We start from the raw sequence: 24,966 nt of genomic DNA on the forward strand, positions 1-24,966 counted from the left end.
ACTTTGGGAGGCCGAGGCGGGCGGATCACAAGGTCAGGAGATCGAGACCACGGTGAAACCCCGTCTCTACTAAAAATACAAAAAATTAGCCAGGCGCTGTGGCGGGCACCTTAGTCCCAGCTACTCAGGAGGCTGAGGCAGGAGAATGGCGTGAACCCGGGAGGCAGAGTTTGCAGTGAGCCGAGATGGCGCCACTGCACTCTAGCCTGGGGGACAGAGCGAGACTCCGTCTCAAAATAAATAAATAAATAAATAATAAAATAATTTTAAAAAATCAAAATGAGTGCTGATTGCCCATTTATTACCGCATGCAGCACACTGCATTATGGCTTGCTGTTACCAAACTCTCTTTCCCACTAGATTGGAAGTTTCCTGCTGCGAGGAATGGTATGGGATTCATTTTTATTAATCCAACTAGAAATGCTGGGCACATAATAGGATCTCAAGAAAAACAGAATGAAGAGCAGATCAGAGAAGAAAAAAACAAAGAATAATAAAGAGGGGAGAAGAGAAGGAAAACAAATATCTTACGGGTCCAGATGACGCTTCCAAGAACTATTTTGAACAGTACTAAGAAAACACTCATCATCACCAGGAATGAGAGACAGAAGGCATTTACAGCCAGGATTTAAGAGTCAAATCCACAACTAAAGGCATTAACAGCCACTACTTGGCTGATAATAGCACCAGCAAGGCTGGAAGCCCGAGTGTGACAGACCAGAGTGTAAATCAGATGAGCAGTTAGAGCAGTTGACCTGCCTGCAATATTTCAACTTTATACACACTTTTGGTATTTTATATTTTTAGAGACAAGGCCTCACTCTATTGCCCAGGCTGGAGTGCGTTGGCGCAATCATAGCTCACTGCAGCCTCAAACTCCTGGGCTCAAGCAATCCTCCTGCCTCAGCCTCCCGAGTAGCTGGGACTACAGGCCCATGCCACCATGCCTGGCTATTTTTTTTTTTTAATGTTTTGTAGAAATAAGGTGTCACTATGTTTCTCAGGCTAGTCTCAAACTCTTGGGCTCAAGCCATCCTCCCACCTCAACCTCCCAAAGTGCTGGGATTACAGGTGTGAGCCATGGCACTCAGCCCTATACACATGAATACTTTTAATTCTTAGAGGCACCCAAAGGTCCCCATGAAACTAAAGCACAGCCTGCAGCTTTATAAAGGGTGAGGAGCCAGCCCTTGTCTGGGAGAAACCTGCTCCCGCAGTGACATAAAACAGGCCTGGCTGTCCCTCTTCAGATGGAAGGGAGACGGCAGCCCCAAGATTAACTCAGCTCAGGAGATGCCAGCTCCTCTGCCGCAAGAAGGCTCAGCATCAGGAGTGAACCGGAACACTCCCTGCCTCTTGTCTGCCCAATTAGATACTCACCAGGTGTGATTACCGCTTAGTGCACTGGAAGGCGATGCATTACAGGCTCACCCTGAATGGGTTCACAATAGAAGTCGTCCTCTCCTGACAACTGGGGCTGCCACTGTGGAGAGCTCACCACCCGCCAGGCCCTCGCTGCAAGGTGGTATTGCTACCTCCATTTCACCTGAAGTGAGGTGAGGGAGCAGAGGGGTGAGGGAGCAGAGGGGCCTAGCAACAGTTAGGCAGTGGGAGGAAAGTTGCAGATTAGATCCAAGGCCATTTTCTCTGCACGACACCAAATGGCTCCCCATGGAAAAGCAATCTTTTTTTTTTAGAGACAGGGTCTCGCTCTGTCACCCAGCCTGGAGTGAGCTGGAGTGAGTGTACTGGCTCGATCATAGTTCACTGCAGCCTCAAACTCAGCTCAAGAGATCCTCCTGCCTCAGCCTCCCAAGTAGCTGGAATTACAGATGTGCACCACCATGCCTAGCTAATTTTTACATTGTTTTTTTGTAGAGACGGGATCTCATTGTGTTGCCCAGGCTGGTCTCACATGCCTGGACTCAAGTGATTCTCCTGCCTCAGCCTCCCAAAGTACTGGGATTACAGGCATAAGCCACTGCGCCTGGCCTGGAAGGCAACTCTTATTGACCTCATGGTGGCCAAAGCCCCCTCCCTTGTTTCCCCATCTCCCGTCCCTGTTCCTACACAGGACAGGGAGAGAAGGAAGGGAAGACAGGAGGAGGGGAGGAAGGAAGGAGGTGAGGGAGGGGAAAAGGGAGGGAAGAGGGAAGCGGGAAAGGAAGGGAAGAGGGAATCGGGGAAGGAAGGGAGGAAGGGAGCGAAGAGAGAAATGGGAAGGGAGGGAGGGAGGAAGAAGTGGCTGGGTCTTTTCCTTTCCTTGGGCTCCCCACATCCTTCTACCCACAATGGGTAGACAGTTATCCTCTAACATGCAGGAATGCGCAACAGCCGACTGGAGACACAGCCTGGTCCGTGGGTGGCTTCCCGAGCAGCCAACCACATTTCCCTGGGCTGGACAGGGGAAAGGAAGCCAATCTAACAGTTGGGCTGAAAAACATCCATGCATCATCTTGTTTTCCAGCCTTCACTTTTTCCCCCCAAATCAATTTCTGAAAGTCAAAATGATTGATAGCTTTATACCCTGTGCAATCATTCTCCTTACTAAATAACTCAGCATCAATCATTTAAAAAAGGCTTCCAGAGTGGTGGTGGTTACATGAATCTATACATGTGATAAATTTTCACAGAAAGACAAACACAGGAGTGATGTATATAAAAACTAGTGAAATCTGAGTAAGCTCTAGGTTAGTTACCAATGTCTATTTCCTGGTTGTGTAAGACGCTATCATGCTGGATCAAGAGGACACAGGAACTCTCCGCTATTTTTGCAACCTCTTGTGAGTCAAAAATTATTTCAAAATAAAAGTTTTAAAATCTGAAAAGCCTTTTAAACGGTAAAATAAAATAAAAACAATCATTTTTTAAAAAAGCTCCCAGGGGGAAATACCACAAACCCATCCCTTACCTGAGAACTGGGAATCAGCGCCTTCCACCAGTGCCCGCCCTTGACCAGGTCAACTTCACACAAAGGCACGGAAACTTTCCCAATGACACAGTGGCGGGAGAACTTATCAAAATCCACCACGGTCAGGAGCAGGGTCCTCCTCTGGGCCTCCAGAAAGGGGATCTCAAAGGTGTAGCGCTCCTCAAACACGGGTTTCTGGGTCTTGCGTTTGACCCCGGTCTGCTTTGAGTTCTTCTGATCTGGCAGGAGACAGATCTTGACGTAGGGGTTGGAGTGTGCCATGTCCTGACGCGAGCCGTCGTGGGAGATGGGAGGTGGCAGGTCTCTGGCCTCGATCACGCGCACGGTGAGGTGGTTGTGCAGCAGGTCATACTGAGTGCTAAAGTGCAGCATGCCCAGCTGGTACTTGGACAGGATCTCCTCGTCCGTCAGAGAGTCCACGTCGTCACTGCTGGAGTCGAGGGAGTACAGGTGGGGTTCGAACTTCCTGAAATAGTCGTCGGGGGTATAGGTCCGTCTGAGCACCGAAGGCTGGATGGGCTCCTTCTTGGCACTGAGAACGCCAAACTCGATGGGTTTAATATCGATGAGTGGAGAGCTGGGACGTCTTGACTCAAGACCTGAGAGCCACCAAAAATAACAATGAAGACAGCCACATACAGGGCACACCTGGGCAACTTTGCAGGTGAGCAGATTCTTGCACTGTTTACTCTACTTCAAAATGATCCTTGCCATCTTTCTCTACACTCTGAAATACTCACTGATTCTGTGACAGACAGTATGGTAGCACTCTTGTCACCACTGCCATCATCACAGCAGCTAAGTGCCAGGCACTGCTCGAATAGACTGAGTACATTACATCATCTCATATGTGCAATCACAATCATCACATCCCCTTGAATTCTTAGATAATTACTATTATCCCCACTTTATAGATGAGGAAACAGAAGCTTTAAGTAACTTTCTGAAGGTCACACACTTGCAAATGGAGGAGCCAGGGGTTAGGCTGGTCTAGCTGGCCCCAGAGTCTGGCTCTAACCATTATCCTATGATGTCTCCACTTTAAGAAAGTGAGCTCTGGGACCAGAGTGTCTGGGTAGAATTCCCTCTCAGCCGCTTACTCACTACTCGTGTACTCATTAACAAATCAGTCATGTGACTCCGGGCATATTCTTTTGACTCTCTGGGACTCTGTTTTCCCATCAGTAAAATAGAGTCAATAATGGCACCTACCTCAAAGAATGTGATGAAGATTCACTGAACCAGGGCATGGAAAGGGCATGGCGTGGAATGTGCCCGTAGGCACAGATCAATAAATGGGAATGCTTATACTTCTTCAAGGTCCATATTCAAACCTCATCATTTACGGGCTGCCTCTCTCCCTTCCATGAACCAGCAGAGTGCTGGTTCATGGATCCCAAGTTCATAATTCTAACCTTTGTGCATCCCACTCTTCTAGCAATGAGCTCATGGCATTCTTGCTAATTGCCCTAACAGCTGTCTTTATGAGACATTTGCCTGAGGCATGGGAGGTACTCTGACAGATGTGTGCTAAATGGAAATCACCCATGTTCAGAGCTGGGCATGAGACTCAGAAATCATCTAGGCCCACACTGTCCACAGAAAGATAATGCAAGCCAGAAATGCAAGCCACATATGTAACTTAAAATATCCTGGCAGCCATGACTTTAAAAACATGCAAAAAAAGGGCAAAATTCCTTTAATTTAATTTAATTTAATTTAATTTAATTTAATTTAATTTATTTGTTTATTTTGAGACAGAGTCTTGCTCTGTCACCCAGCCTGGAGTGCAGTGGCGGATCTCGGCTCACTGCAACCTCCACCTTCCAGGTACAAGTGATTCTCATGTCTCAGCCTCCCAAGTGGCTGGGACTACAGTTGTGTACCACCACACCTGGCCCATTTTTGCATTTTTAGTAGAGATGGGGTTTCGTCATGTTGGCCAGGATGGTCTTGAACTCCTGGCCTCAAGCAATCTGCCTGCCTTGGCCTCCCAATGTGCTGGGATTACAGGCATGAGCCACCACACCTGGCCTGCAAAATTAATTTTAGTATTTTATTTTATTTAACCCACTATATCCAATATATAATCATTTCAACATGGAACCAATATAAAAACATTTTAGTGAGATACTTTAAATTCTCTCTCTCTCTTTTTTTTTTTTTGGAGACAGTGTTTCACTTTTGTTGCCTGAGCTGGAGTGCAGTGGTGCGATCTCGGCTCACTGCAACCTCCGCCTCCCGGGTTCAAGTGATCCTACTGCCTCAGCCTCCCAAGTAGCTGGGATTATAGGCATGCGCTACCATGCCCGTCTAATTTTGTATTTTTAGTAGAGATAGGGTTTCACCATGTTAGCCAGCCTGGTCTCGAACTCCTGACCTCAGGTAATCCTCCCGCCTCGGTCTCCCAAAGTGCTGGGATTATAGGCACAAGTCACCACACCAGGCCTTTTATTTTCTCACTGTCTTGAAAGTCCAGTACGTATTTTGCACTCACAGAACATCAGTAAGATTCAGTCTCACACCATTTACGTGCTCAGCAGCTACGTGTGTCTGGTGACTGTTACACCAGACAGCACAGTTCTAGATCAGCCATCTCATTTTACAGATGGGAAGACTGAGGCCTAAAGAAACCCAGTGCTCCCTCTGTTTCACTATTTCATGCCCTTGAACTCTTTTTTTTTTTTCCTACTTTTTTCTTTTTTCTCTATCCCCAGGAAAGGTTGGACACCAATGATCTCCACCTGAATGGACTTGTTTCAGGCATTTTAAGCTTTTCCCTCTGTTTAGTGAATTTCAGACATCAGTTCATGTAGAGAAGACATCAGTTCACGTAGAGAAGAGATACTTTTGTGGAGCAGAAGGAGATTGGGAGTCTCTGGGTGTTTATCTTCCTTTTTCATCCTCACCCAAATCATGCTGTTTGGTCAAACACATATGCCACACAGCAGAGTAGACAAATTGGGTGGCCAAGTTTGATGGCTGCACATACATTTTGTTTAGGCTCGAAAGTAAGAATGTTTCATATAAAAAAAAAAAAAAACCCAGATTGCCAATATCTCTTTACAAAGATCAGACAATACCGGGCCCCCAATCCCATACAGCTACCATTGGCCAAGCTGAGCAGCAGCCACTCTGCTCGCCTTTCAATGGGGCATTCGCTTTTCAGTTGACTGAAGTCTTCACCCTGCCCTAGTAACTCTCCAGGCAGAGCGGCAGCTGCCATTTGTCACTGCACTCAGGCAATGTTTATCTCTATGTAACCTCTGCATGTGGCCACTGATGCAACCCGCCTAGCTCCCAAAGTCACCAGAATTGACAAGCCCTTCTATATAATATAGCCACACTCATCTTTCAGAATCTGAAATGATATCACTGACAACGTTAATCAATTCAGCCAGTTCAATCAAACTTAAAATTAATAAAAGCAAAAATCAATCAAAATGATTGCTTTTGATTAAACTCATCAGCAATCAGGTATAATGCCCTCCTCTGTCACACCGTCATTATCTCTCTCTCACCCTGTCTCCTGGACTGTCAACAGACTCTGCCGCCCTCCCCCAGCAACGACACTGCCCTTCATGACTCTCCATGGGAGTGTCTGGGAAAGCCAGCCAGGGCCCCCAGAGAGGCACAGCGGAGATACTTACTCGAAATCCTCCGCATCAGGCTGTATGTGGACTTGGATGTGTCTGAGGACGAGCGTCTTCCATCCGGGGAATTGGTCCGTGGGGTCAGCGGGACTTCGCTGGCCGTGTGGACAGAGTCACCATCCTTGTCACTGCTCCGGCTGGCCATCCTATAGGAAGGGAAGAGGTCTCAGTAGCTGTCCAGGAATCCCGAGGGACTGGCATCTCCGTCCCTTGGGGGTTAAGACCCTCGATGAAACCGCTCTCAGACCCATTTTATGCAACATGGAATAATGCAAATTTGAAACAGTGTGGTGTCCTTAAACTCTCAACAACGTCTTGCTTTTTGCACAAAATGTGAAATGATATGAAGAAATACTTCCCGATTTAGAACAATCTGTCAAGAACTTGCATAATTTCAAAGCTGGGGTTGGGGGGAGAACTGTGTAAATTTAGGCTGTCGCCACGTGGGGGCGCCACTTTGGCTCAGTGAAGCCCCAGACCTGTCAATCTCTAGTCTGCAGGGAACCGTCTGCTTGTTTATAGGCATCCAAACTTCTGCTTTTGGTTACAAGTGTCCTGGTATTTCAATAGTCACTGTGTCTATAATTTAAGATCTTTTAAAAATATCCTATAACAATGTCACTCAAGGGTTCTTTGCGTGGCAGAAATGGCCCTGAAAATCAACAATTTCTGAACAGAAGTTTGATGTCAAGAAATAGCTATAAATTAGCAGCAGCCATGACTCAATGTGCTCCCAATAAAGAACTGCTGAGAAATTGGGAAGGAGCGGGTAAGGGTGGATGGAGAAGGAAGATGATACGGGGTAGTGATTAAGAGAACCGCTGGGGCTGAACCCTGGCTGGGTGCTGGGGTAAGTCCCTTTCCCCTCCTGTACCTCCATTTCCCCATCTGTAAAGTGGAAATATTGACAGTACCCACATTATATGGTGGTTGCAAACCCTGAATGAGTTAACACATATAAAATGTGTAGAGGCCAAGCATGGTGACTCACACATATAATCCCAGCATTTTGGGAGGCCAAGGCAGGAGGATCCCTTGAGGCCAGGAGTTTGAGACCAGCCTGGGCAACACAGCAGGACCCCATCTTTACTAAAAGTTGACTGGGCATGGTTGCCCACAACTGTAATCCCAGCACTTTGGGAAGCTGAGGCAGGAGGATCACTTGAGCTCCAAAGTTTGAGACAGCCTGGGCAACATGGCAGAACTCTGTTTCTACAAAAAAATTTTAAAAATTAGCTGGGCATGATGGCTTGTGTTTGTAGTCATAGCCACATGGGAGGCTAAGGCAGGAGGCTCGCTTGAGTCCAGGAGTTTGAGGCTGCAGTGAGCTATGACTGTGCCAATGCACTCCAGCCTGGGTGACAGAGCAAGAGACCCTGTCTCAAAAATAAATAAATAAAATGCTTGGAACAGTGCTTGGTTGTGTAGTAAAGAGGCGCTCAATACATTTTGAAACATTTTTTATGGATTGATCAATCAATCAATTCATTGATTTTTTGTTCGTTTGTTTAAGAAACAGGATCTCGGCCGGGCGCGGTGGCTCAAGCCTGTAATCCCAGCACTTTGGGAGGCCGAGATGGGCGGATCACGAGGTCAGGAGATCGAGCCCATCCTGGCTAACATGGTGAAACCCCGTCTCTACTAAAAAATACAAAAAACTAGCCGGGTGAGGTGGCGGGCACCTGTAGTCCCAGCTACTCGGGAGGCTGAGGCAGGAGAATGGCGTAAACCTGGGAGGTGGAGCTTGCAGTGAGCTGAGATCCGGCCACTGCACTCCAGCCTGGGTGACAGAGCGAGACTCCGTCTCAAAAAAAAAAAAAGAAAAGAAACAGGATCTCACTATGTTGCCCAGGCTGGACTCAAACTCCTAGGCTCAAAGTGATCCTCCTGCCCTCAGCCTCCTGAGTAGCTGGGACTATAGTTGCATGCCTCCATGCCCAGCTTAGTTGATATTATTACAACTGGGGGGCTTTAAGATCCCCCCCCAATACTCATAAAGCTAGGTAAGGATGCTGGAGGGATGGAAAAGGAGGTAGAAAAAGAGCTGGTGACATAGTTTGGAGACTGATGCCGCTAATAACATGCCCCTAAGCCATAATGGCTGTAGATGTATGCCTTCTGAGGCTGCATCCCCCACAACGTGACATTAAAGCCTACAGGAAAACTTGTCTTGAAAAATGCAAGTTTTGAATGCTGTGAAGTCTTCAGACACATTCTGTGCATGAGATGAGACTGATCTAATGTTCTTCAAAAGCATTATCAGGAGCCGGGTGCGATGACTCACGCCTGTAATCCCAGCACTTTGGGAGGCTGAGCTGGGTGGATCATTTGAGGTCAGGAGTTCAAGACCAACCTGGCCGACATGACGAAACCCCATCTCTACTAAAAGTACAAAAATTAACCTGGCATGGTGGCATGCACCTGTAGTCCCATCTACTTGGAGGTTGAGGCAGGAGAATCACTTGAACCTTACCCAGTCTTAGGTATCTCTTTATCACAACACAAAACAGACTAATACAGGTTGGGAGAAGGATGAATAACTAATTGGCATCACTGTTAAAAGGCAGAACCCCAGCTGAGCCAGTAATGCTAAACTCTAAATGGCACACACTCCCAATCGCCAAGTGAGGCGTTTCTGTGAGACCTGTAAGAGCTCTGCACATTGTAGGAATTCAACATGTGCTTGTTCGACAAACAATCAACCAACTTGACTTTAATTCACTCTTCAATGAGAGTCTTTCTGGCATTGCTTCAAAAGGCACCAGTCAGATTGTGCAGTTTTCCTAATCTTCGCCAGCCCAGCCAAGAAAAGTTGGGGGCCCACAGGACATGAGCATATGTGACAATGTTGTGTCCCCCAAGATCACACACAGAGCACACACAAAGGGCCAGCTCATCTGTCACGTGCCAGTCCACAGAGGCAAGTCCCATGGTTCTCGGCTCAAATGTCGCAGTAGGAACAGCATTGCGAAGCCCATACACTTGCCATTTCTACTTCCTGTCTGTTTGATAACGTGCAGCTGCCCACTTGGTAAATAAATCTGGGGAAAATACAAAGCTGTAAATTTCCTTTCTGAATGATTCAGCCATCTTCTCTTTACAGATTTCTCTTACCGTTTTGCATTCTCTGAGTGCCAAAAATGTGTCAAGCACTGCCCAGTGTTCAGAAGAGACCTCATTCATCCTGGGAAGCACAAAGATCATGCACAGCTGTTCAGTCTGTAGACTGCACAACCCTAGGTGGTGCCATTCATGATGGCCACCATGTGAATTGGCGCCACCTGGAGTTGTGTGGTGTATTGGCCCTGCTGGGAAAGTTACAGTCCACTTCTCTACTAGTGGCAAAACCAAAACAAGTGTCTTCCCAGAGGGTCCCAGCCCCCTTGCCCCTGCTTACACAAAGGGTCAGCAGCAGTCAAGGCAAAATGCAACTGTCCTCCAACTCAGCATGAGAACCTAGGCTGTGCATCTGTAACACTCAACATTTGGATATCTAGGGGGCAAACAGGTACCTGACTGCGATTTTCAACACCTCTGAGGGGTCTCCGCTGGTACAGAAGAAAATCCAAATTCCTTACTCCGGCATTCAAGACCCAATTCGACTTGAGCTTGCAGGCTCATTTTCCACTATTCCCCCAGCTCTTCCTAGATGTAGTGTCCATTTGTGGTGTCTGCCCACTTCTCTAGTCAATTTTCTCCTCTGTAGCCACAACACCCCAACTGTCTATTACAGGGGTCTGCAAACTACAAAGCCAAATTCACTGCCTGATTTTGTAAATGAAGTGTTAATGAAACACAGCCCTGCCCCTTCATTTATGGTCTACAGCTGCTTTTGCACAACAATGGTAGAAATAAGTAGCTGCAACAGAGACCATATGGCCCATGAGGCTAATATATTTACTATTTGGTCCTTTAAAAGTTTGCCATCCCCTGGTCTAGTAGTTTAGTTCATGTGTTTCAGATGGAAATGACCATTTCCCTGGTTTCCTGGGTGGGCAGGTAACTGGCATGATTCTAGCACCATTTCCTCCAAGTGAAAGTGACTGGTACATAACCCAAGCCAGGCTAATGAGAGCCTTTCCTGGTTTTGTTTTGTTTGTTTGTTTGTTTGTTTGTTTGTTCACTTTTTATGCAACGGCAACAGAATGCAAGTCTAGTCCTGCCACATGGAGAAAACAAGCTTAAGAATGAGACCAATACAGAAGAAATAGAGAGAGAGAGAGAGAGAAACAGAGAAAGGCTCTGATGACATGATTTCTGCTCCTGGATCCAGCTATGCCTGAAGCCATAATTCCTGATTCTTTCATAACAAGACCTTATGCAGGACTGTCATATATGGAATGCAGGGTGTAAATGCACAACTCTAGGGGGCAACCTGACTTATATACCTGCCTTACCTCCTACATGAGATGGAAAATTCCCTGAGCATGGTCATAGGACCCTATCTAGCCCTGTGTATGCCACAGCGCCTGGCACACTATACTTAAGAAATAACTACAAAAGGAACTCAGATTAACTTTTCAACTGATGATTGGCACTTTAAGGATGCAAGTTCTGCCTGAAGAATAGTGTGTCAGTCAACAACTTTTTCTGAGTGAACAAGACAGGCAAAAATCCCTGCCCACATGGAGTTGGCATTCTTCTGAGCATAGTTTTAAAGACATCAGATGGACTGAACTAACTCTTGCTACATAGACCAGTGGAACCCTTTTTTTTTTTTTTTTTTAAGTCTTGCTCTGTTGCTCAAGTTGGAATGCAGTGGCAAGATTATAGCTCACTGCAGCCCTGACTTTCCAGGCTCAAGCGATCCTTCCACCTCAGCCTCCCGAATAACTGGAACTCTAGGCAACAACATGCCCAGCTAATTTTAAAAATTTTTATAGAGATAAGGGTCTTATTGTGTTGCCCAGGCAGGCTGGTCTCAAACTCCTGACCTCAAGCAGTCCTCCCACCTCAGCCTCCCAAAGCACTGGGATTACAGATAAGAGCCACGGCACCCGGCTGCAAATTATCTCTTGATTAGTGAGTTGCTTTCACCAAAAATCTCAACTTTACACACACCTGTAGGATTCAGGCCACAACTTATGAATAACGAATAATGGAAGAGTTCTTTAACATTGTGTTTATATCAGTTTAATTAATCTCTATTGATACCTAATACTGACAGAAATAAATGCTTATAAAACTTTTACTCTGTGCTAAGCATATTATATGCATATCTTATTTATTTATTTATTCATTTATTTATTTTTGATATAGGGTGTCATTCTTTCCCAGTCTGGAGTGCAGTGGCCCAATCACAGCTCACTGCAGCCTCAACCTCCTAGGCTCAAGCGATCCTCAGCCTCCAGAGTAGCTGGGACCACAGGCACACATCACCACACCCAGCTAATTTTTTGATGTTTTGTTGAGATAGTGTGGGGGAGGGGATCTCACTATGTGGCCCAGGCTGGTCTCAAACTCCTGAGCTCAAGTGATCCGCCTGCCTCAGCCTCCCAAAATGCTGGGATTACAGGCGTGAGCCACTGCGCCCAGCCAGAATTACATTTATAATCACCAACGAAGTATCAAGCATTCCTAACTACTTTTCCACATTCCAAATTCATTGACTCCTGGCAACAACTCTGAGAGAAATACTATTCTTTTTATCGTCCCATTTCACAGATGGGAAATGAAGGTACAGAGAGATCAAACCATTTGCCCAAGGTCACAGAACTAGAAATAGTAGTTGCGATCACAGAGCCTGGATCCAGAGCCATTTTGCTATGGAAATAGTTGATACTTGTTTCTAAGAAGAGAAAAAGAGGCCTGAGGCATGAGCCCCCAACTTGGGAGGGAAAGATGGAACACCAGAGACTTTTGGAATCTCAGACCAAGGACTGAGCTGAAACAGCACTGCCTCCTTCCCCCCTGCCAGGCTCCAGCCGTGCGTTCTGGCCGCTGTCTCTCTCCCTCTCTGGGCCTGCCTCTCTGAACCGTGACAAGCTCACTTGATGCCTTCTGGATCCTTCCCAGCCCCGACCTTCTTGACTGTACCCGGGCTCTCTGACCACGTCCCTCTCTCAGTCACGGAGAGGTGGACCAGGCACGTGGCTGAGAAGCTTCAAAACTGCGTTCCCAAAATATCTGAGCGACTGGCAGATGGAGATGTTGTATGCAGGCGCGGGAGGAGAGCGAATTAGAAATAAAACGAAAGATGCCAGAGAGAACATAAACAGCGTTGGAGGACAGGATGGAGCCTGGAGGTGCTTTTCTGCTTCCCTGTTTCTGAAGTTCTTGTTCGGAGCAGCAAAAAGGCGCTTGTTTGTTGATTCCGTCTACCCATCCATGCAACGGATATTTATCGAGCTTTTCCTATGTGCATGCCCTGGGCTGGGTGCTGGGGAATCTTGTCACGCGGACTTGGATGGAAACCCTCAGAATGTGGTCAGCCCTTGAAGACTATAGAGGTTCACAGATCTCCTTTTCTGCTTGGAACAACACTCTACATGACTAAAAATGCCTACACACTTAGCATTACACGGTTCATATCTCAGAAGGCCCAATGTGCCACTAGGTGAACTAAAACCCCACCACCAGCTGGTCTTGCCAGCTTGCCGAACAAAATGAGGTGTACAGAACATATCCCCAGTCTGCAGCAAAGATGTCCATGGAAACTCAGCCTGCTTCTCTTTCATGCCCCCACATCCTCCCTCCTGTGGCCCAGACCCCCAATCCCCCCTTCTCAGAAAAAGGGAAAAGTCTTGAAATTGATTTCAGAGAAGTTCAGAGCAGTTTTACTTACAGCCAGGGAGGGGTCTGAGCAGGGAAAGGTCCCAGAATTTCAACTTCATCCTCACTTGACTGGCAACAGCTGGACTCGTAGCACTTCTGACAGCAGTGCCGGCAGGTCCATCTGCACAGCAGCAGATCAGAGAGTCTAGAAAGAAAACCCTGAGGCCATTGGGGGAGGTGGGCCGGGGTAGGGGAGAGGGGTGGTGGGCAGGGTGGAGAAGAGGAAGAGGAGAAACAACACCCAAAATTAAAAGTAGCCGATCTCAGATAAGAAATAGACATTCAGGAGTTCTGGCTTTGCTGCTGAGCACTTAGAACAAAATGTTTTCCATTTCTATTTACCAACTGCAGGCACAAAGATAGCAAACATCAACTCGCTGGAGCCATTAGTAGCAAGCAAAACATTTGCAGGTATTTTCTTTGGTAGTTTATGTGAACGTCTTTCTTGACATGTGGGTGGTTTATACAACATTGTAAAGGCTATACAATATGTTCGAAACACAATGAATATTACTCTGTCTTCTTGAAAGCAGGGGAAAAAATATTAAAAAATAATCTCGGTGACATGAAACAGACAGAGATAATCAAACAGAATAAGTAGGGGTGGAGAGGGAAACTTGTCTCGTCAACTGGTGTCTTTTCAAAACCGGGATCTCCTTTCGTTAGAAAAGAATGGAAACTCTGCTGGTATTAACACCAGGTTATTGTTGAATATTCAATGTCCCCACAGCCCCACATAAGACTCCAAAATGAAAGTCAGGCATTTCTTGATTAGAAACCAGATCAAACAAATCATCAAATGAACCCACCTCGTTTAATGGTTCCAACTGCCCTTTTAAGATCCACGATGAAGCCAAGGGCGTAAGGGAACGAAGGGGTTAAAGAAAGAGAGACAAGACCAGTTTAGCAATATTCCAGCAACTCAAAAAAAAAATTTACAGAAGAAAAAAAAAAAAAAAAAAAAAAAAAAAAAAGCCCTGCGTATTTCCACTTACCATCCTGGGAAGGGAGCTGACTTCCTAACAAGGTGTTGCTATTTTCAGGGCTGCTGGTAGCCTCCTGGTTAACCAACACCAAATAAATGGGAAACTTTAGCATTTCGATTTGATTTGCACCGTATGCTGTTATGAATCAGAGCGGGCGGATAGATAGTCATGCTATCCAATACAGCCACACTTCAGGAGAAGAGCAAACCTTCCTATACAGAAATAGCCATGTAGCCAACCCAAAAGGACATGATTAGCTAACATGCAGGCAGGCACACAGTGGATGTTACTTGGCTCCCCCGCCCTCCCGGAGGCCCTACCTTCCAATTCTGCTCCAATGGTAATGGTGGGGTGTTTCCTATCACCACCCACAAATAGAGGGAACTAAAAAGGAAGCCCTAATCTGGTCCTCTTGAGGAAGGAGGGCCTCCCTTCCTGTTGTGGCCCTACCCCACCTCCCCATCTTCGTCTCCTGGGTTTTCAGGGCACAGACTCCCTCCTTCTCTTTAAGATGGTTTTCCAAATGGGCCAAGTAGACTAGGTGGGTTAGAAGTCCTGTACCCCAACCTTGGGCATGCCCTAGAGGTAAACTGAGGTGGGACTCAAACTTAGAACTTTGTATCAAGAGGGGGAAAGTTATTATCTTCTTTCCAATTCTCCTTCAAGGAGGAGAAAGTCTCGATGTGGTACCACTGCATGTTAACATCTTTTTACCACTTACCAATTTCTACCCTCACCCATCCCCTTTCTTTTAAACAAAGAAAGTAGATCTTGTCCAGAGCCTTGCAGACAGCCATGTCCACCTAGAATTCAATAATGTGGCATTATTCCCATTGCGTTTATTCTTCTAGTTGCCTTCTGTCCATGTCACACGATTTTGGTTTCCTATGATATTAGTGACAAAATGTTTCCTTTTCATATGATTTCGTTAAAGTAAAAATAAAAGTGAGCCCATTTATAGAAAAAAAATTAAGTTAGTAATAGCATAGGTAGGGCTAGGCACAGTGGCTCATGCCTATAATCACAGTATTTTGGGAGGCCAAGGCGAGTGGATCACCTGAGGTCGGGAGCTCGAGACCAGCCTGGCCAACATGGTGAAAACCCCTCTCTTCTAAAAATACAAAAAATTAGCCAGGCATGGTGGCAGGCACCTGTAATCCCAGCTGCTGGGGAGGCTGAGGCAGGAGACTCACTTGAACCTGGGAAGCAGAGGTTGCAATGAGCCGAGATCACACCACTGCACTCCAGCCCGGGCAAGAGAGTGAGACTCTGTCTAAAATAATCATCATCACCATCATCATCATCATAGTACAGGTGGTACGTGGCTTGTGAAAAAATCAAAATCCTCGAAGTGGTAAGGGAATAACAACAGCTTAGGAAATAGTCAAAGGCACTTATCACAAAATCTCTAAAGTCAAAACTCAAACCACACACAGAACAAGACCCGAAGGTGCTGAGGGGCCACGCAACGAGCTGAGTCAAGAAGTACTAGAGTCCTAGTCTCACCATTGACTGATCATGTGACTTGCGCAAGTCAGGGACCTCTCTGAGCCTCGGTTACCTCTTCTTTAGTGGAAAGGCTACTCTATACTTTAAAGGGGTGCTGTTGGGGTGGGACAGGACACTGACTATGCAAATACTTCCGTGCGGTCCAGTTGAAAAATAAAATGCACCCTTTCTGTGATGATAATTGGGTGATTGTCAAGACATAGTGGTACCCAGTTGGCACCAGGTATTGTCCCGGCAGGTACAGCAGAGCACAAAACAGCCAATTATACCTTCCTAGGGCTTACATGACAAAGTGCTTTAGAATGTTTAGGATAAAGTGATACTTTTTCATGGTAATCCATGACCATTTTAGGAATACGGGGAAGCATTTCCTAGACATGTGGTGGTCAAAAGAGGCCATTTATGAAATCAAAGTGAACAGAGACAAGGCCACCTCATGCCCCTGCTGAAAAACAGCCTCCCCAGCCTTCTCAAAGCCCAGGTGCAAGATGAGTGTCAAGGAACAGAGAGAAACCAAAGAAGATGAAAGAGGTGCCCTGATGTTCCCAGGCAGGCGGTCTTTCTGGCATTGGGTCTCCTGGCTTCCCATGTTTGACACCGATGGAAGAGAACCAATTCACACCAGAAAGAAAGAGGAAGAAAGAAAACCCATGCATTCTAAACAGAGGTTGGCAAACTAAGGCTCGCAGATCAAAACCAGCCCCACAGCCTGTTTTGCTACAGCCCTTGAGCAAAGAATGATTTGTACGTTTTTAAAAGGTTGGGGAAAAAAAATGACTGCCTCTTGACTCGTGCAAAGTAAAGTATACAAAATTCAAATGTTGGTGCCTGCAAATAAAGTTTTATTGGAACACAGCCACACCCACTCATTTACTACTGTCTATAGCAGTTTTGGTGCTATAGTCAGAGTGGAATAGTTGTGACAGAGACCATGTGAGCCTCCAAGAGAAAAAAAGTACTATCTGGCACTTTACAGGACAAAAAAAGTTTAACACCTTGTTCTAGAAGGAAAACCACCATCTCTGCTCATTGTCATATGAGATGCTTAACATATCTCGCACCGACCCCCCATTGAGATCCCACCTTGACCCCTCAGCGGCTGTGTGGCCTTGGGCAAGTCACTTAATTTCTCTTTGCTGAAGGCGGCCATTAAGAACCCCCGGAGCCAGTAAACATGTTCATTTCTCACTAAATTGCGCACTCAGGGGGCAGGAACTGTGCTGTTTTCATCACTGCATCCCCAGTGCCAGCACTTAGTAGGCGGTCGCCCAAGTGTTTGTTGGGTGACTATTGAATAGCACCTGGACAACATTCAGCACACAGTGGGTGGACCGTAATGTGACCTTCAATGAACTTGAAAAGGGAAACTGGCGATTCCACGCAAGGGAAGCCAATCCAGGGAATCGAAGTCAGGAGACGAATGGAAGAGGCTCCGCCAGGTGACACAGCACAGAGTTCCCAGCAGGCTGAAGCGTCTGAGGACACTATGAGGGGATACGTGAGCCAGAGGGGAATGGGAGAACCAGCAGCACCCCCAGCTGTGGCTGAGGGGACAAGATGTGAGCCAAGATGCACCCTGGACGTGGAAGTCTGTAAGCTTCTCTGCCCAGCTCAGAGGTGCCAGCACCAGAAGCAAGCAACTCAACTGGTCTCACTGCGAGTCGGCCTGCTTGACCTTGGCGCTGACCTGCGGTCACTTCCCTTCTTGCAGCGGAGAAAGGTCTTTTCATCAAGAAGCCCGGCCCACCCCTCCGCCCCCTCCCCCCAAAAAAAGGCTGCTTAGAAATTATTTCAGAATTATTTCAGCCCAAGGATTCTTGGGGGACGTTTCTTCAAGGTGAAGAGGGTCCACATCTCCCGGATCCCAATGCAGCGGACTAAAGTAACAGGCTCCCTTTTCTTCACCAGCGCACCTCTGGCCTCCGGGTGTCCCCCACCCCTCAGCACCCAGTGCCCGGGAGAGAAGACGTCCTTGTCCCTCCTGGTCGGAACAGCTGCCTCAGGCTGGGTCTGCCGGCCAATTAGCCAGAGCCGTCACCACGGCAACGGCAGCTGGCGGGCCGGGCTCCTGGCTCGCCCCGGGCCGCCCTCCCCACGGCCCCTCCCCTGGGGTGGGGTGCCAAGGAGAGGGAGGGGCGGGGGGAAGAAAAGTCCGCCCCACCCCCCATTTCCTCCCCAAGAGGCAAGGGCGCGCGTTGCAGAGTCCACATAGGACCCTCCATCCCGGGGTTTGGGGGTCCCCAGTCTCTCCTCCCGGGGCGCACCCCTGTTGCTGCAAGGGTTGCCCGCGCACCGGCATCCTTTTTCTCGAAGCAAGTTTGTGGGAGCCTAGCAGTGGGCCCTCCCTTCCGCGCGGTCCCAGCCGGAGGGGGCGCAGCACCCCCTACCCGCACCCCGGACCTTGCCCCCAGCCTCAGCCCTACCTGGATGTACGCCATTTTCGCCCGCGCGCACTCACTCCGGCCCGGGCATGGCGCCGCCACGGCCACTTTGCCCTCGCCAACAGCGGAGGGGGAAGAAAGCAAAGGGGGAAAGGAAGAGAAAAGCAGCCGGTGGCCCCAGACGTGACTGGAGTGGCTGATGAGCGGCGCCCGCCCCTCCGCCGGCCGCCCCGTCCTTGCCTTTCCCTGCGTTCCGGCTCTCGGAATCGGGGCCGCCTCCCCGGTTCGGAGAGATCGGTTGCCCAGGGCCCCCGCCTCGGTCTCCCTCGCTGTCCCGTGCTCCCCCCCGAGGCGCTCCCCAGGCTGGAATAAGGCCCGGGCGCCTGGGCAAGGAGCCCGGGGCAGCCGCGGGGACTGCAGCGACCCCAGCGCAGGCGGGGCCGGAGACGCTGGGGCCCGAGCAAGCGGGAGGCGGGGGAGGGGATGGGGATGGAGAAGGGGTGGGAGGGGGCGGTACAGAGGTCGGCCCATCCTGCTGGCAAGGGGGCTGGCACCTACCGAAAGCAGGGCCCTCGGGGCAGCCGTGGAGCGGAGGGGACACAGTGCAGCCTGCCATGAAGTCTGCAGCAGGGAGGGTCCTCCCCATCCAGCCCTCTCCCCAAACTGGGTTGGAAAAACTTTATTCCCGCCCCACCCGACGCGCCTAGCACGGTTGCTGTGAGGATCGCAGAGGCTGCTTGGATGGGAGCCTCAAGTTAAGGTGGGCATAGGGCGTCCCAAACGGAGGCGCTGTGTCCAGGGCTTCAGGGGGCGCGCCGAGAGAGCGGAGCGCCCCTTTACTCTAAACCTGCCGGAGTTGCGCCCTGGACGCAACAGGTCTAGTGCGGGGCGGCCCGGCAGCGCCACCCAGCGTCGTGCCCGGCCTCGTGTGCTCCTCTGCCCACCGGCTGCCGGCAGCCAGCGAGCGTGCGCCCCGGGGCGTGTCCACCGCCGCCCTCCTGCCTGACCTCGTGGCTGGGGCGCCCTGGACCCACAGGCCTCCATCAAACCTCCCAGTCCAAGGCCTCTGGCTCTCCACTCAGAGATTCGAGGTGGAATATTGCCCTCCGCTGGATTTCTTATTTTATTATTTTATTTTATTTTATTTTAGACACAGAGTGTCACTCTGTCACCCAGGCTGTAGTGCAGTGGGGTTATCTTGGCTCGCTGCAACCTGTGCCTCCCAGGTTCAAGGAATTCTCGTGCCTCAGCTTCCCGAATAGCTGGGACTACAGGCACACGCCACCATGCCCGCTAGATTTTGTATTTTCAGTAGAGAAGGGGTTTCACCATATGGGCCAGGCTGACCTCGAACTCCTGGCCTCAAGTGATCTGCCTGCCTCGGCCTCCCAAAATGCTGGGATTACGGGCTTGAGCCACTGTGCGGGCTGGATTTCTTTTTAATATGCCCAGTCATCTCCTGTTGCTGGGCACCAGCTTATCAGCCTTTTAATTTTAACCTCCCAGTGCCTCTTTTTCCTCAGTAAAACAGGAGAAAATCTCCACCCTGCCTATCCTCCAGGGCTGTTTTGTGGGAATAAATGAGAAAATGAATATGGAAGTAACAAACAAAAGATGGATATTCAGATGCATATATTTTTTGTCTAAAAATCTAGCAGGCCTATACATTTTTTAGTATGATATATTTAGTTTGTAGCATATAGCATGTAACGCATATTGAGTGCTTATGATTCTGCAGGCATACACGCCTCAACACTTCACAAGCATTATTTCATTTCAACCTGCAGTACCTTGATCACTCCTATCAGCTAGCACTCTGTCCAGCCAGAGTAGGCACTGAATAATTGTTTTTGTTGCCCTTATTCACTCTGCTTCCTGAGAGAGGTGCTATGATTATCTCCAATTTATGAGGGACTGCAGTCCGGAGAGGTAAAGCCTCTACGAAGGCCTGACAGCTGGTAGCCTGGGGCACTGGCCTTTGAACCTACAAGTCCAGGAATGAACCCAAAGTGGCCACTCCTAATCACTTAGTGGTATTTATCCACAATCTTTCTCCAGCACTGATGGCAAGGCATGCCAGATGGGGAGTGGGCCTCACAGAGGAGGATGCCTATTGGGACGGGTGCTCCTTGGGGGCACTTGATGGAGTTGGAGGAATTTGCTAGGTGTTCCCGTAAGTAAAATAATTAACCCTTTTCATCTGAGGTCAGGAGTTTGAGACCAGCCTGGCCAACATGGTGAAACCCCGTCTCTACTAAAAATACAAAACTTAGCCAGACATGGTGGCAGGCACCTGTAATCCCAACTACTCCAGAGGCTGAGGCTAGGAGAATCGCTTGAACCTGGGAGGCGGTGGTGGTTGCAGTGAGCTGAGATTGTGCCACTGCACTCCAGCCTGGGTGACAGAGTGAGACACCATCTCAAAAAAAAAAAAAAAAGTTAACCCTTTTTGAGGTCTGTGTGCCAGGCACTGTTTTCAGCCCTTTACATGAATTTCAATCTTTTAATTTTCTGATTACCATGAGGTAGGCACTAGTACTATCCCACTCTTTAGGTGAGAAAAAAAGAGGTATGAAGAGGTGAAGTTGGCCAGGCATGGTGGCTGATGCCTGTAATCCCAGCACTTTGGGAGGCCAAAGTGGGTGGATCACTTGAGGCCAGGAGTTCAAGACCAGCCTGGCAACATGGTAAAACCCTACAAAAATTTTCTCTACAATATATAAAAATTAGCCGGGCATTGGTGGCTCACACCTGTAGTCCCAGTTACTTGGGAGACTGAGGCTGAAGAATCACATGAGCCCAGGAGATTGAGGCTATAGTCACCTGAGATCACACCACTGTACTCCAGCCTGGGCGACACAGTAAGACCCTATCTCAAAAAAAAAAAAAAAAAAAAAAGAAAAGAAATCATTTGCCCAAGGCGTATCATGCCAGACCACGGTTAACTCCTATAGGAATGGTACCGTGTCCAAGAGGCCAAAAAAGAGACCTAAAGACAGTGAACGAGACATAGGGTTTATTGGGGAAACTTACTTACATACAGGGACAATCCAGTGGCAGCTGGCTGGACAGGAGAACGTCTATTGTTTATATAAAAAGCATGCAGTTTATGTAGCGTTTTCACGTAGCACCCTCCACCTAGAAACTTCCTTTTGGCCCTTTAACCCAAAACAAAGGGCCTCAATTGTTTATATAAAAGCATGTTTATATAAAAGCATGGAGTTTATCTAGCATTTTCACTTAGCACCCTCTATCTAAGCAACTTCCTTTTGACCCTTTAACCAAGGGTTTTGCCTCTTTAACCCAAAACAAAGGGCCTCAATTGCCTGTACAGCCTGCATTCCAAGGGACAGGCAGGAGACCCAGACATCCTTCATAGATAAGGAGTGAATCTCCAGGTTGGCCACTCCTGGATTCCTTAGCTCTGAACTGTGAATACACGTTCTTCTTAGACCATAGTGTCATTCACAGGGTAAGCTAAGTTCAATTATTGCTGTTAGATGTGTCTGCCCTGCAGGGTGTGTACGGCTTCCAGGAGCTGGGATTCAAACCTAAACTTGAATCCTTTCCCTAGCCCCTGCACCATGCTGCCTAATAACGCCTAGTCTTGGAGGAGGGGGATGACCCCGTCCCCAGAATTTTTTAGTACCTTAATCCCTTATGACCTGAAACTATCCAAGAATACTAAGCACCTCTCCAGCAAAAGAAGAGGTTATTTAAAATGTGGATAATAGAACCTGCCTCTGTTACTATGAAATGCTTCAAATGTGTGCAAAGCACCTGGCAAAATAGGTGTTTGATAAATGCTTGTTGAATGAGCAAATGGATTGCAACAACAGCTAACATGGACGCTTTCAACTCTCAATAACCAAGTGGTTATTATGATTGAGTGCTAAGCCCTTCATATTCATTTTTATTTCATCCCTACTGGATCCTTACAAGGTGGGTACTGTCAAGGTCCCCAGTTTACGGGTGAGGAAACTGAAGTCCTGAGATGAGAAGCAAAGTGAGTTGCCCAAGGGAAACAGGTGACAAGAGACAGGGACAGGATACAAATGCAGATCTGGTTAGCAATAAAGGCTCAACTCATCAAGGCTTCACCATCATCAGATGAAAGAATGCACGACCAGTTTAAGTCCTTCATCAGGGGAGTCAGATGAGTTCCAGGATCCCACTGCTTTGCAAGCCTCTCCCTGCCTTTCACGGGGACCTGAAGTCCAGCTTTTCAATGTAACTTGGACTCAGATCAAGGCTGTGCCTGCAAAGCTGGCACCTTTACAGGTCTCGATGGAGAAGGCCCCAATCTAGGAGGTAGACAAATGCATGGAATTATATGTGACCTGTGGTGTGATAAAGGGAGGCTCAGGGGACTGTGGGGTTACAGGTAAGAGGCCCCAACCTAGTGTGATGAAGGATCACAGAAAGTTTCCCAGAGGGGCTGACATTAAACTGAGTCCCAAAGAACCAAAGATGGGGAGTGGTGCTTATTTGGGAGGTCCATGAACTTAGAAAGGAAAAAAGTTATGTCGCCATTATCACCAACCTCCTTCTGAAATTTAATGTTTCCTTCCATTATGAATGCAGGCAACAAACCAAAACAAGCTTAGCACTTACTCAGGACTTTGTCACCAACAAAGATCATGTGTAGTCTATCTCATTACACTTGCGGTTGTTGCAAATGACTTGAAATTTCATTTATGTTCTTTGCCGCTTGAAAATTACAAATAGTTATTAGGCCCACCTCTAAATCAGTCTATTTAATGTGTTAACAAAGAAGCAAAGACATGACCACGTTTAAATTTGTTTAAATATTTTGATAACTGTATATCAGTGTTCATTATAATTTCATTATCAATCTACATATTCTATTCTATGATTCTAAAAACATTATTCTGAGAGGGCTCTATAGGCTTTGATGGATGCCCAGGGTTTCATGACACAGAAAGTAGTAAGAAAGCCCTGAAGGTAGTCTCTGCATTAGCTTAGAGGTGAGAATGGGATCTGGGGAGAGGCAGGTGCCAGGTGTGGCTCCACAGGTAGCAGATGCCAGATGTCAGGCGGCCTCCTAAGTTACCCCATGGAAAAGCAGAGAGGATTGTGATCAGAAAGATTTTGGCAGGGCTGTGTGCATGTCTATCTGTCTGTCTACCTGGCTGTCTTTGGACATGGAACAGACAAGCCTGGAGGCAGGGAGGCCAACGAGGAGATGTTGCAACAATCTAGGTGAGAAATGATGCGAGTCTGAACCAAGATAATGGCAGTGAGCCAATGGCAGTACCAGAGTGAGAGGTGGTGAGGTCATGGAAGGCAAGGAAGGCTAGAGAGATTCAGGTGTGCTGCAGGAGGAGGAGGGGTTTGTGTCTGAATATGTTGAGTCTCAGATATGTATTATCTAGGGTTCCTGGAAGAAGTCCAATTCAGTCCAACTTGGACAGAAAAGAATTTATGGCTCATTAACTGGAAAGTCCAAGGGCAAATCCTGTGGGCATGGATGGAAATAGGGATGCAACTGAAGTCATAAGAGCTCGCTCTCTCTCTAAATATATGTCCCACCTCTTTACAGCATCTCTCTGAAAATCAGGGGGGGTTTTCTTCCTGGAGTAGGTTTGCTTTACATGGCAGGAAAATGGCCACTAGTGATCTTAAGTTTATATTCTTACAGTTTATGCTCCAAAAAGAAAAGACTGTTTTTTTTGTTTGTTTGTTTTTGTTTTTTGTTGTTGCTGCTGTTGTTGTTGTTGTTTTGAGACAGAATCTTGCTCTGTTGCCCAGGCTGGAGTGCAGTGGCACAATCTCAGCTCACTGCAACCTCAACCTCCCAGGTTCAAGCAATTCTCCTGCCTTCACCCCCCAAGTAACTGGGATTATAGGCGTGCACCACCATGCCTGGCTAATTTTTGTATTTTCAGTACAGATGAGGTTTCACCATGTTGGGCAGGCTGGTCTCGAACTCCTGACCTCAGGTGATCTTCCCAGAGACATTTTTTTTTTTTTTTGAGACAGGGTCTCACTCTGTTGCCCAGACTACAGTGCAGTAATGCAATCCTGGCTCACTGCCGCCTCCAACTCCTGGGCTCAGGCAATCCTCCCACCTCAGCCTCCCAGGTAGCTGGGATTATAGGTGCATGCCACCACACCTGGCTGATTTAAAATTTTTATTTTGTAGTCATGGAGTCTCGCTTTGTTGCTCAGGCTGGTCTCAAACCCCTGGCCTCAAGCTATCCTTCCACCTTAGCCTCCCAAAGCACTGGGATTACAGGCAAGAACCACTGTGCCCGGCAAGAAAAGAGATTTTTATACCAAATCTAATGGAAAACTTCTGGCCATACTTCTCATGCCTACTGTTGTCCAGAGGACCCTGTACTCTGCTTCAGTCAGCCTGGACTAAGTGACCAGGTGACGAGGGATATGTGAGCCCCATGAGCTGTGATCTCCACAAGGGCTGCAGAGAGGGAGGGAGTTGGTTCTCTAAGAACAGCTGCTGGGAGACAAAAAGAAAAAAACAAAAAAACAAAAACCATGGCCACGATAAGGTCATATTGGAGCACTCAGGCGGAGATGTGCAATGGGCAGATTAGATGGTTCTGGAATTCGGCCCCTCTTAACACAGAATGACATTCAGAGCTGATGAACAGGGAATGAGGCTTCAGTCACTTCCTGAAGGCACCCAGGGCCTCAATTTTATCTCCAGCTTCTAAAAAGAACCAGGCCTTTCACCTTCTTCCCTTGAA

At 47.8% G+C, this 24,966-nt stretch overlaps 1 protein-coding gene across 5 annotated transcripts in view; it reads right to left on the reverse strand.

Moving 5' to 3' along the window:
- SYT17 (synaptotagmin 17) overlaps window positions 1-18,720 on the reverse strand; it is a 103,677-nt gene extending 84,957 nt beyond the window's left edge. For 3 of the 5 annotated variants that reach the window (XM_017874390.1, XM_017874393.1, XM_017874395.1), the window contains exons 1-5: window positions 14,355-15,314; window positions 14,169-14,191; window positions 13,370-13,518; window positions 6,583-6,731; window positions 2,912-3,531 (exon numbers count right to left, since the gene is read on the reverse strand). In XM_017874390.1, coding sequence (XP_017729879.1) covers window positions 2,912-3,531; window positions 6,583-6,731; window positions 13,370-13,518; window positions 14,169-14,191; window positions 14,355-14,457 — 1,044 coding nt within the window. In that variant the 5' untranslated portion in view covers window positions 14,458-15,314. Of the gene's footprint in view, window positions 1-2,911; window positions 3,532-6,582; window positions 6,732-13,369; window positions 13,519-14,168; window positions 14,192-14,354; window positions 15,315-18,277 lie in introns of those variants that run through there. The other 2 variants (XM_017874391.1, XM_017874392.1) reach the window with 2 other exon arrangements.
- Window positions 18,721-24,966: the final 6,246 nt, after the last annotated feature.

Source organism: Rhinopithecus bieti, unplaced genomic scaffold (genome assembly GCF_001698545.2).
Source record: "Rhinopithecus bieti isolate Rb0 unplaced genomic scaffold, ASM169854v2 scaffold_9209, whole genome shotgun sequence".
NCBI classification, from domain to species: Eukaryota; Metazoa; Chordata; class Mammalia; order Primates; family Cercopithecidae; genus Rhinopithecus; species Rhinopithecus bieti.